Source organism: Oncorhynchus clarkii, chromosome 27 (genome assembly GCF_045791955.1).
Source record: "Oncorhynchus clarkii lewisi isolate Uvic-CL-2024 chromosome 27, UVic_Ocla_1.0, whole genome shotgun sequence".
NCBI lineage: Eukaryota > Metazoa > Chordata > Actinopteri > Salmoniformes > Salmonidae > Oncorhynchus > Oncorhynchus clarkii.
In genome coordinates this window covers 22795947-22808184 of record NC_092173.1, presented here as the reverse complement: position 1 = coordinate 22808184, position 12238 = coordinate 22795947, and the positions used below count along the sequence as shown (strand labels likewise).

The 12238-nt window shown below is 45.9% G+C and overlaps 1 protein-coding gene across 1 annotated transcript in view; it reads left to right on the top strand.

The window, feature by feature from the left end:
* Positions 1-12238, top strand: part of LOC139385644 (mediator of RNA polymerase II transcription subunit 13-like) — a 29553-nt gene that overhangs the window by 14573 nt on the left and 2742 nt on the right. Inside the window, exons 13-25 of the mRNA XM_071130875.1 lie at positions 1319-1406; positions 1521-1729; positions 2527-2726; positions 2823-3715; positions 3878-4045; positions 4548-4771; positions 4860-5055; positions 5229-5607; positions 5852-6068; positions 6216-6407; positions 6675-6898; positions 6985-7127; positions 11988-12146. Of these exons, the coding sequence (XP_070986976.1) occupies positions 1319-1406; positions 1521-1729; positions 2527-2726; positions 2823-3715; positions 3878-4045; positions 4548-4771; positions 4860-5055; positions 5229-5607; positions 5852-6068; positions 6216-6407; positions 6675-6898; positions 6985-7127; positions 11988-12146 (3292 nt within the window). The remainder of the gene's footprint in view (positions 1-1318; positions 1407-1520; positions 1730-2526; positions 2727-2822; positions 3716-3877; positions 4046-4547; positions 4772-4859; positions 5056-5228; positions 5608-5851; positions 6069-6215; positions 6408-6674; positions 6899-6984; positions 7128-11987; positions 12147-12238) is intronic.

Genomic DNA, 12238 nt, shown 5'->3' with positions numbered 1-12238 from the left:
GAAACTATAACATGAAGGCCAAGGTACTGTCTTTAGATCTGAGAGAATTGTGATGAAGCATATCTGGGAAGGTTATAAAACCATTTCTAGTGTTGAAAGTTTCCAAGAGCACAGTGGTCTCCATCATTGGGAAATTTAAAAAATATGTAACTATCCAGACTCTGCCTAGAGCTGGCCGTCTGACCAAACTGGGCAAGAAGGACCTAGGCAAGGGAGGTGACCAAGAACCAAATGACCACTCTGACAGCTACAGAGTTCATTGGCTGAGATGGGAGAACCTGCCAGAAGGACAGCAGTCTACAGCATTTCACCAATTTGGGCTAGACGGAAGCCACTCCCAAGAAAAAAGGCACAAGACAGCACACCTGGAGTTTGCAACAAATGCACATGAAAGACTCTGAGCATAAGGCAAAAATATTGTGGTGTGATGAGACAAAAAATGTAACTCTTTGGCCTGAATGCCTAGTGCTATGTCCTGAGAAAATCAGTCACAGCTCATCACCCGTCTAACACCACTACTGTAAAGCATGGTGGTGGCAGCATCATGCTATGAGGGGTTTCAGCGGCAGGGACTAGGAGACTGATAAGGATAGGGGAACAATGAATGGAGCAAAATACAGGCAAATCCTTGATTTAAAAACCTGCTTTAGAGTGAAAACAACCTTAGACGGGGCGAAGGTTTACATTGCAACAGGACAATGTCCCAAAGCATACAGCCAAAGCAATGCTGGAATGGCTTCAGAACAAGAATGTGACAGTCCTTGAGTGACCCAGCCAAAGCCCAAAACTGTTGTGGAAAGATTACTGTTCACTGCTGCTCTTCATCTAACTTAACAGAGCTTGAGTAAATCTGGAATGGGAGAAAATCCCCAAATCCAGATGTGCAAAATTGATAGACGTACCCAGGGCAACTCAACGCTGGAATCACTGCCAAAGGTGCTTCTACGAAGTGTTGACTTGTGGGTGTAAATACTTATGTAAATTAGATATTTCTGCAATTCATTATTAATACATTTGTTAACATTTCTCAAAATATTTGTTCACTTTGTCATGGGGTATTGTGTGTAGATGGGTGGGCAAAAAACAATTTTATCCATTTTGAATTCAGGCATTAACAACATTTTGAGTAAGTTAAGAGGTATGAATACTTTCTGAAGGCACTGTAGTTCTCATCTACATGGGGGGCAACATTGTTTGGGTTACATATCCTTTTGCCCATTTCCGTATCTTAAGTTGATACTTTGCTAACAGAACATTGTGTAACGTCTTAGAAAAGCTCTCTTTTCAAAGCCTTTTTAAAATGATCTGTCTCCAACAGCCTGGATCCAGGAGAGCAGGAGTACATGGAGACAAGTTTGGCAGTAAGGAACACAAAACATCCAATCTGGACCCTCTGTCCTGCATAAGTATGTTCACTTTCTCCAATTCCTTCCCTAAAGTTTATCTTTAGGTCATCACTGTATCCTACATTAATTTACCAAACAATAGGGTGATTCCTCTGTTCACCTTCCTGTCGCCAGGCTCTGCTGACCTGCACAAGATGTTCCCCACCCCCCCCTCTCTGGAACAGCACATCATGGGCTACTCCCCCATGAACACTGGGGGGAAGGACTACGGTGGCCAGGAGGGTGGGTTGGGCCTCACTCTGCTGGATGGGAGCCAGTTTAGCAGCCACTACAAGATGGAGGTGGAGGAAGGCTTTTGCAGCCCCAAGCCTTCTGAGATCAAGGTATCTTAAAGGCCCAATACAGCTGTTTTTTTATCTTGATTGAAAATCATTTCTGGGTAATAATTAAGAACTTACTTTTATTGTTTTCTATGAAAAAGGACAAATGGCGTCTTAGCAAATTGCCAGAGCAATTTCTCAAGCAAGAATTTTGCTCGGACTTTCGGGGTGGTTGGAGTGTGGGGCCTAATGAGGGATATGTAACCTGAAAAAGAACCGTTATTGGCAGAGAGGTTTGAAACTCTTTGTTATTGGTCTAGTGACTTATACCGCCTGGTGACGTCCCCAAGCAATGCCAAAACTCCATCCCACCAAAATGGACAGACATTTCATGTGGTCTTTTCTAACAGCTCTTACACTAAAAGGGCATTATAATTTTCACAATATTATTCCAACCTCATGGTGTGGAAATATTCCTAAAACACAGGAAAATAAATGTTTAAATTGTAATGGGCCTTTAACTTCAGTCTAGTGTGGAGGGTCTCGATTTGACATGAACCTTTTAGTCATTTAGCAGTTGCTCTTATCCAGAATGACTTTCAGTTAGTGCATTCATCTAAGGATAGCTCAGTGAGACAACCACATGTCATAGTAAGTACAGGGTATCAGCAAAGTGCTCGTAGTGTAAGTTTTTTTTTTTTTTTTTTTTTTTTTTTTCTTCTGGGGGAGGGGGGGGGTGGAATAACACTGACGTCTTATTTAACATACTCTGTCTAGTCAGCTTCAATACTTTCTCTAAGCTTAGACTTGCTGAAGTATTATAGTGGCTTATTTTCCTTCTCTCCCCCATCTACCTCCAGGACTTCTCGTTTGTTTACAAGTCGGAGGCGTGCAAGGCATTCACGGGCTGCTCCATGTTTGCTCCACTGAAGATGCTGCCCAGTCAGTGTATGATGCCCATCAAGCTGCCAGAGGACTGTGTTTACACACCCAGCTGGACCATGGGCAAACTGGAGCTCATACCCCCAGTGCCATCCATGGGCCTCCTCACCAAAGACGGGTAACCAATCAGACTGGTCCCCTTGAATTATACAAGTCATGTACCCACTTGTGTGTCAGGAGTTTTAATGTTTGTGCTGTTGTCTCACTATTTCAGTAACATCCCCAGTGTTGAGCCAGACTACCAGAGCTACACACCTCAGACCCACACGCCCTTCATGTCCAACAGTGCCCCACCCAGCAACAGCGGCACGGGCATCCTGCCCTCCCCAGCCACACCCCGCTTCTCCGCCCCCACCCCACGCACTCCCCGTACCCCACGCACCCCAAGAGGGCCAGCCAGTGTCCAGGGATCGCTCAAATATGACAACTCTGACCTCTACTCGCCCGCCTCCACCCCTTCCACCTGCCGACCTCTCAGCTCAGTGGAGCCAGCCACCGTGCCCTCCATCCCTGAGGCCCACAGCCTCTACGTCACCCTCATCCTCTCTGAGTCCGTCATGAACCTCTTCAAGGACTGTAACTTTGACAGCTGCTGCGTGTGCGTGTGCAACATGAACATCCGTGGTGCAGATGTGGGTGTGTATCTTAACGACAATGGCGAGGCCCAGTACCCCTGTACCTGCGGTTTCAGCGCCGTGGTCAACCGCCGCTACGGCAGCTCGGCTGGGCTCTTCCTGGAGGACGAGCTGGACCTGGTGGGGCGCGACTCAGACGCTGGCCGGGACTCTGAGAGGCGTTTCCAGGAGCTGCACGCTGCCTCCCTTCACAGGACTGGCAACCCCAAAGAGAGGCCCCCAGACGAGCTCATCCTGCTGCTGCAGGACCAGTGTACCAACCCATTCTCCCCCATGGCTGGGGTGAAGTACCCCAGGGCTCTGTCCTCAGGCCCCTCTCGCTTTTCTCTACGGGTGGAGGAGAGGGACTGCTATAACGACTGCTACATGGCTCTGGAGCATGGCCGGCAGTTCATGGACAACATGTCAGGAGGCAAGGTGGACGAGGCACTGGTTAAGAGTACGTGTCTACACAACTGGCCTAAACGCAAAGGTGAGTCCATTCCTTCACTCATTGACAATGCACAAACTTGTTTCCCCTCCTGCTCGCTTCCTCCATTTCCTTTCTTCCTACTCTTATGTGAAACACAGTCTTCTTGGTTGGATGTGTGTTTGTATGATGTTGATCCCTCCCACCCACTGTCTCCCCCTCCAGCTGCAGAAGTGAGCAGGCTGTTCTCTCAGGACGTGCTGCGGGTGTTGCTCTCCCTCCAGCCTGTACTCCAGGATGCCATCCAGAAGAAGAGGAGCATACGGTCCTGGGGAGTTCAGGGACCTCTCACCTGGCAGCAGTTTCACAAGATGGCCGGCAGGGGATCCTACGGTAAACACAAGGAGGATGATGATGATGATAATACTACTTAAAGATGAATGCATCCAGGGCTTTTTCTGTATCAAAAAGGGGCTTAGGTGGTGGCCTTTCGGCGCAGCTGAATTGAAGAGAATTCTTTCAATTCTATAAATGTCTGCATGGAGCTGAGAATCTTTTTCCCTTTTAAATCTAATTTCCTGCAATTACATGCATTTTGCCATGATTAATGCTGTGTTATTTTGCTCCAACATAATGACAAAATCCATACTACAAAATGCATTGTTTTCTAAATGTCATTCACCCTGATTGTCTAGCTTTTATTTTGTTAGTTCTCAAATATTATATTATAAAAAATATATATAGGTCCGTTGTCTTTTCTAAGTACTTTATTGTTTACGTTTACACAAAGCATTTTTTTCAGTTACTGGCCCAATGCTCTTGTCTGCTAGGCTACCTGCCGCCCTTAACTAAACTTTGCAATGAGTCTGACTATGCCTCCTCTCTGAACCATTAGGCACTGACGAGTCTCCAGAGCCCCTCCCCATCCCTACCTTCCTGGTGGGGTATGAGTATGACTTTGTGGTGCTGTCGCCCTTCGGCTTGCCTTACTGGGAGAAGCTGCTGCTGGACCCCTTCGGCTCCCACAGGGACGTTGGATATGTAGTCGTCTGTCCTGAGAACGAGGCTCTGCTCCGCGGGGCTAAGAGCTTCTTCAAGGACCTTACGGCAGTGTACGAGGTAAGCAGATAGACACCCCCCCCAAAGTCTAATAAAATATAAATTTTTAAGAAAATTGGTACGTTTACCCATGATTTTCTCTTTGCAGGCCTGTCGATTGGGTCAGCACAGACCAATTTGTAAGACTCATGCAGATGGCATATTGCGGGTTGGTACGGCAGAAGGCAGGAACCTGGCAGAACAGCCCCTCAGTGATTGGTTCCTCAAAATGGCCAGCAGCAACGGGAACAGCGAGACCTTCAGCAAACTCAAACTCTACGCCCAAGTGTGCCGGCATGACCTGGGTACGTCGTTCATTAGATTGCCATCTTCTATTTCAGGAGATTGTACTGAATAAGAGCTGGGATCTCTTGTGTTTATAATTTTTTATTTGGCTTCTACAAAGGCAAGTTGGGTGTCTCTTAATATCTGACAATATCTGTCTTCTTTTTCTCAACTTTTATGTTACTCTCCTCAGCTCCATACCTGGCTGGGCAGTCTCTGGACAGCTCTTTGTTGAACCAGCGCAGCCCCACTGTGGCCTCTCCCCAGTCCTCCTCCTCCCAGTCCCCCTGCTCCACCACCACCCCCTCCTCAGGCCCCCAGAGCTCCACCAGCAGCAGCACTGCCCAGCCTACCAACAGCACACCACCCTCCTCCACCATAGGCCCCCAGGCAGTGGGAGGGATAGGGGGGGTAGGAATGCCCTCAGCCAAGCCCAGCTCCTACACACCATACGGGACATCAGGCCTGCAGGGCAGTGTCTCCCAGAACGGGCCCCAGTCGGGTGCTCAGACCACAGGAGAGACTGGCCCCACTGCCAACCAGCCCCAGGCCACCACTGAGCCTGTGGAGACGTATGTACCCTCACCATCTGACGTCCTCTGGTTTAGTCAAACTGATTTTCTGTAGCACCACTTGTAGCCCTGAGTTTGTAATTTACACACACTTGGAATAGGCTGAGTTACGACCTTACCCATCTCTCCCATTTTATCCACTGCTTGTCTGGAAGAGACCATATGGATTGCTAAATATCTTTAATCTAATACATAAAGCTAGTTGATTATTGGTTGTTTGACCCGAGTGCTTCTCTCTCTATAGCACGTTGGAGAGAGATAAGGTTGGTGTCCCTACAGACGGAGAGTCCCATGCAGTGACGTTCCCCCCGGCCATTGTGGTCTACATCGTGGACCCCTTCAGCTACGAGGACGGGGAGAGGGACACCCACTCCAGTGTGTGGACGCTGGGTCTGCTGCGCTGCTATGTGGAGATGCTCCAGTTCCTGCCGCCTCACATCAGAAACTCTGTGTCTGTGCAGGTAATGGAGGACTTGACACATGTAGCCAGACTGCAGACCATTCATATTTATGTTCAGCACATTGGCTCTTTTGACAACAGTTCTCAAACACCTGTGGGGTTGGTGTGGTTAAAACATTGGTTTCTAACTATGTGTTGTGTTGGTCAGATCATTCCCTGCCAGTACTTGTTGCAGCCAGTGCGCATTGAGGAGCGCCATCTCTATGGTCAGCACCTCAAGTCCCTGGCCTTTTCGGTGTTCACCCAGTGCAGACGGCCCCTCCCCAGCAACACCAACATCAAGGCTCTGACGGGCTTCGGCCCTGGCCTGGCCATCGACATGGCACTGAGGAGCTCCGAGGTAAACGACACATAGGAAACGGCACAAAAACCTCACAAATATTATTAATGGATTTATTTAGATTGCTTATCAGTTCTAGAAAATTGTCACAATGTGAATGGTTTGTTTAACATAACATCCTGGTCTTTGGCAACTCCTTGCATATACCTTGATGATCCAAGAGACCACTGCTCTGTTGAATAAATCACAATGGCTTACTAAATGCAGCTTGCTAAGTGACACACAAGGAACCATTGGTCTGACCCTTTGACTTTCACACCTATGCAGAGGCCGGAGTGTCTGCGTTTGTACACACCACCTTTCATCCTGGCGCCCATCAAGGACAAGCAGACAGAGCTGGGGGAGACGTTCGGAGAGGCCTCTCAGAAGTACAATGTGCTGTTTGTGGGCTACTGCCTGTCGCATGACCAGCGCTGGCTCCTGGCCTCCTGTACTGACCAATCAGGAGAGCTGCTGGAGACATGCATCATCAGCATTGACGTGCCAAACAGGTCAGTGACACACATGTAAATTGGTAGACACTCAAATTCAATTCAGAATCTGTCTCTTTTGTGACTTTGTTGTGTCCTCTGTAAAGGGCTCGGAGGAAAAAGGGTTCAGCCAGACGGCTGGGCCTGCAGAAGCTGTGGGAGTGGTGTCTAGGCTTGGTACAGGTGACATCACTTCCCTGGAGGGTGGTGATTGGCCGCCTGGGCAGGATTGGCCACGGAGAGTTACGAGGTATGCCGCACAGAGATGTATGTATGCCACACAGAGAGGTGTGTGTGTGTGTGTGTGTGTGTTATTTATATATATCACACACACCCCCCCCAGTTGAAGTTGACACACTTAGGTTGGAGTCATTAAAACCAGTTTTTATACCACTCCACAAATTTCTTGTTAACAAACTATAGTTTTGGCAAGTCGGTTAGGACATCTACTTTGTGCATGACACAAGTAATTTTTCAACAATTGTTTACAGACAGATTATTTCACTCATAATTCACTATCACAATTCCGGTGGGTCAGAAGTTTACATACGCTAAGTTGACTGTGCCTTTAATAACAGCTTGGAAAATTCCAGAAAATGTCATGGCTTTAGAAGCTTCTGATAATTAACATAATTTGAGTCACTTGGAGGTGTAGCTGTGGATGTATTTCAAGGCCTACCTTCAAACTCAGTGCCTTTTTGCTTGACATCATGGGAAAATCAAAAGAAATCAGCCAAGACCTAAGGAAAAACATTTGTAGACCTCCACAAGTCTGGTTCATCCTTGGGAGCAATTACCAAACGCCTGAAGGTAGCATGTTCATCTGTACAAACAATAGTACGCAAATATAAATACCATGGGACCACGCAGCCGTCATACCGCTCAGGAAAGAGACGCGTTCTGTCTTCCTGAGATGAACGTACTTTGGTATGAGAAGTCCAAATTAATCCCAGAACAACAGCAAAGGACCTTGTGAAGATGCTGGACGAAACCGATGCAAAAGTATCTATATCCACAGTAAAATGAGTCCTATATCAACAACCTGAAAGGCCGCTCAGCAAGGAAGAAGCCACTGCTCCAAAACCGCAATAAAAAAGCGAGACTACAGTTTGCAACTGCACATGGGGACTAAAATTGTACTTTTTGGAGAAATGTCCTCTGGTCTGATGAAACAAAAATATACCTGTTTGGCCATAATGACCATCGTTATGTTTGGAGGAAAAAGGGGGAGGCTTGCAAGCCGAATAACACTATCCCAACCGTGAAGCACGGGGGTGGCAGCATTATGTTGTGGGGTGCTTTGATGTAGGAGGGACTGGTGCACTTCACAAAATAGATGGCACCATGAGGAAAATTATGTGGATATATTGAAGCTTGGTCACAAATGGGTCTTCCAAATGGACAATGACCCCAAGCATGCTTCCAAAGTTGTGGCAAAATGGCTTAAGGGCAATAAAGGCGAGGTATTGGAGTGGGGATCACAAAACCCTGACCTCAATCCCATAGAAAATTTGTGTTGCAAGCAAGGAGGCCTACAAGGAGGCCTACAAACCTGACTCAGTTAAACCAGCTCTGTCAGGAGGAATGGGCCAACATTCACCCAACTTATTGTGGGAAGCTTGTGCAAGGCTACCCAAAATGTTTGACCCAAGTTAAACAATTTAAAGGCAATGCTACCAAACACTAATTGAGTGTATGTCAACTTCTGACCCACTGGGAATGTGATGAAAGAAATAAAAGCTGAAATCATTCTCTCTACTATTATTCTGACATTTCACATTCTTAAAATAAAGTGGTGACCCTAACTGACCTAAGACAGGGAATTTTTACTATGATTAATTGTCAGGAATTGTGAAAAACTGAGTTTAAATGTATTTGGCTAAGGTGTATGTAAACTTCTGACTTCAAGTGTGTGTGTGTGTGTGTACACACACACACACACACACACACACACACCCACACACACACAGTACCAGCCAAAAGTTTGAACACACTTACTCAATTAAGGGTTTTTCTTTATTACTATTTTCTACATTGTAGAATAATAGGGAAGACATCAAAACTATTAAATAAAACCTATGGAGTAATTTAGTAACCATAAAAGTAGTATGCAAATCAACATTTATTTTACATTCTTCTAAGTAGCTACCCTTTGCCTTGACAGCCTTGCACACCCTTGGCATTCTCTCAACCTGCTTCATGAGGAATGCTTTTCCAACAGTCTTGAAGGAGTTCCCACATATGCTGAGCACTTGTTGGCTGCTTTTCCTTCACTCTGCGGTCAGACTCATCCCAAACCATCTCAATTGGGTTGAGGTCAGGTGATTGTGGAGGCCAGGTCATCTGATTCAGCACTTCATCACTCTCCTTGGTCAAATAGCCCTTACACAGCCTTTAGGTGTGTTTTGGGTCATTGTCCTATTGATAAAACAAATGATAGTCCCACTAAGCGCAAACCAGATGGGATGGCGTATCGCTGCAGAATGCTGTTGTAGCCATGCTGGTTAAGTGCCTTGAATTCTAAATAAATCACCTACACTGTCACCAGAAAAGCACCCCCCACACCACCACCTCCATGCTTCACGGTGGGAACCACACATGCAGGGATCATCCGTTCACCACCTCTGCGTCTCAAAGACACAGCGGTTGAACCAATAATATCACATTTGGACTCATCAGACCAAATTACAGATTTCCACTGGTCTAATTTCCATTCCTCGTGTTTCTTGGCCCAAGCAAGTCTCTTTCTTCTTATTGGTGGCCTTTAGTACTGGTTTCTTTGCAGTGATTTGAACAGTTGATGTCTGTTACTTGAACTCTGAAGCATTTATTTGGGCTGCAATTTCTGAGGCTGGTAACTAATGAACTTATCCTTTAAAGCAGAGGTAACTCTGGGTCTTCCTTTCCTATGGCGGTCCTCATGAGTACCAGTTTCTTCATGGTGCTTGATGGTTTTTGCAACTGCACTTGAAGAAACGTCAAGTTCTTGATATTTTCCAGATTACTTTAAGACATGAAGGTCAGTCAATGATGGACTTGTTTCTTGTTTTGCTGATTTGAGCTGTTCTTGCCATTTTTAATATGGACTTGGTCTTTTACCATATAGCCCCATCTTCTGTATACCACCCCTACCTTGTCACAACGTAACCGATTTGGCTCAAACGCATTAAGGAAATAAATTCCACAAATTTACAAGGCACACCTGTTAATTGAAATGCATTACTACCTCATGAAGCTGGTTAGGAGAATGCCAAGAGTGTGCAAAGCTGTCTTGAAGGGTGGCTATTTGAATAATCTCAAATATAAAATATATTTTGATTTAACACTTTGTTGGTGACTACATAATTCCATATGTGTTAATTAATAGTTTTGTTTTTTAACTTCTGCAATGTAGAAAATAATAAAAATAAAGAAAAACCCTTGAATGAGTAGGTGTGTCCAAACGTTTGACTGTGTGTGAACACACACACATGGACACCCCTTCAAATTAGTGGATTCCGCTATTTCAGCTACATCTGTTGCTGACAGGTGTATAAAATCAAGCACAGAGCCATGCAATCTCCATAGACAAACACTGGCAGTAGAATGGCCTTATTGAAGAGCTCGGTGACTTTCAACGTGGCACCGTCATAGGATGCTGACTTTCCAACAAGTAAGTTTGTCAAATGTATGCCCTGCTAGAGCTGACCCGGTCAACTGTAAGTGTGTGGAAAGTGCAAGGGCCACGCAAACTCACCGAACGGGACTGCCGAGCGCTGAAGTGTGTAGCGCGTTAAAAGTCATCTGTCCTCTGTTGCATCACTCACTACCAAGTTCCAAACTGTGTCTGGATGCAACGTTAGCACAAGAACCAATCGTCGGGATCTTCATAAAATGGGTTTCCGTGGCTGAGCAGCCGCACACAAGCCTAAGATCACCATGCAGTGCCAAGTGTTGGCTAGAGCAGTGTAAAACTCACCTCCATTGGACTCTGGAGCAGTGTAAACATGTTCTCTGGAGTATGGAATCATGCTTCACCATCTGGCAGTCCGGAGAACAAATTTGGTTTTGGCGGATGCCAGGAGAAGTGTACTTGCCCCAATGCAAAGTGCCAACTGTAAAGTTTGGTGGAGGAGGAATAATGTTCTGGGGCTGTTTTTCATGGTTCGGGCTAGGCCCCTTAGTTCCAGTGAGGGAAAATCTTAACACTACAGCATACAATGACATTCTAGATAATTCTGTGCTTCCACTTTGAGGCAACATTTTGGCGAAGACCCTTTAATGTATCAGAATGACAATGTCCTTATGCACAAAGCGAGGTCCATACAGAAATGGTTTGTTGATTTGGTGTGGAAGAACTTGACTGGCAAAGGCCTGACCTCAACTCCATCTAAACACCTTTTGGGATGAATTGGAACGCTGACTGCGGGCCTGGCCTAATTGCCCAACATCAGTGCCTGACCTCACTAATGCTCTTGTGGCTAAATGGAAGTAAGCCCCTGCTGCAATTCTCCAACATCTAGTGGAAAGCCTTCCCAGAAGAGTGTAGGCTGTTATATTAGCAAATGTGGGGGGGGCCAACACCATATTAATGCCCATGATTTTGTAATGAGATGTTCGAGCAGGTGTCCACATACTTTTGTTCATGTAGTGCATTTATTTTATTTAACCTTTATTTAACCAGGTAGGCTAGTTGAGAACATTTTCTCATTTACAACTGCGACCTGGCCAAGATAAAGCATAGCAGTGTGAACAGACAACACAGAGTTACACATGGTGTAAACAATAAACAAGTCAATAACACAGTTGGAAAAAAATAGTCTATATACATTGTGTGCAAAAGGCATGAGGGGGGTAAGCAATAAATAGGCCATAGGAGCGAATAATACAATTTAGCAGATTAACACTGGAGTGATGGATGATCATGTGCAAGTAGAGATACTGGTGTGCAAAAGAGCAGAAAAGTAAATAAATAAAAACAGTATGGAGAGGAGGTAGGTAAATTGGGTGGGCTATTTACAGATGGACTATGTACGGCTGCAGCAATCGTTTAGCTGCAGTAAGTGATACAATGAGTTGTACATGATTTGATGTGCCCTGATGACATCCTCCCTGTCTCCTTCTGTTCCAGACTGGAGTATTTTGCTGAGCAGGAGGAACCTGCAGTCTCTCAGCAAGCGCCTCAAGGAGACCTGCAGGATGTGTGGCATCTCTGCCGCAGACACTCCCAGCATCCTCAGCGCCTGCCTGGTTGCCATGGAGCCCCAAGGCTCCTTTGTCATCATGCCAGGTAAAAATGAACAAAAGTTTAACCTTGAGCAATGGCCTTGCTTCCCCTGTTTGAGTCCACTGAATTTCCTGAAATGTTTTGGTGATGTCTGT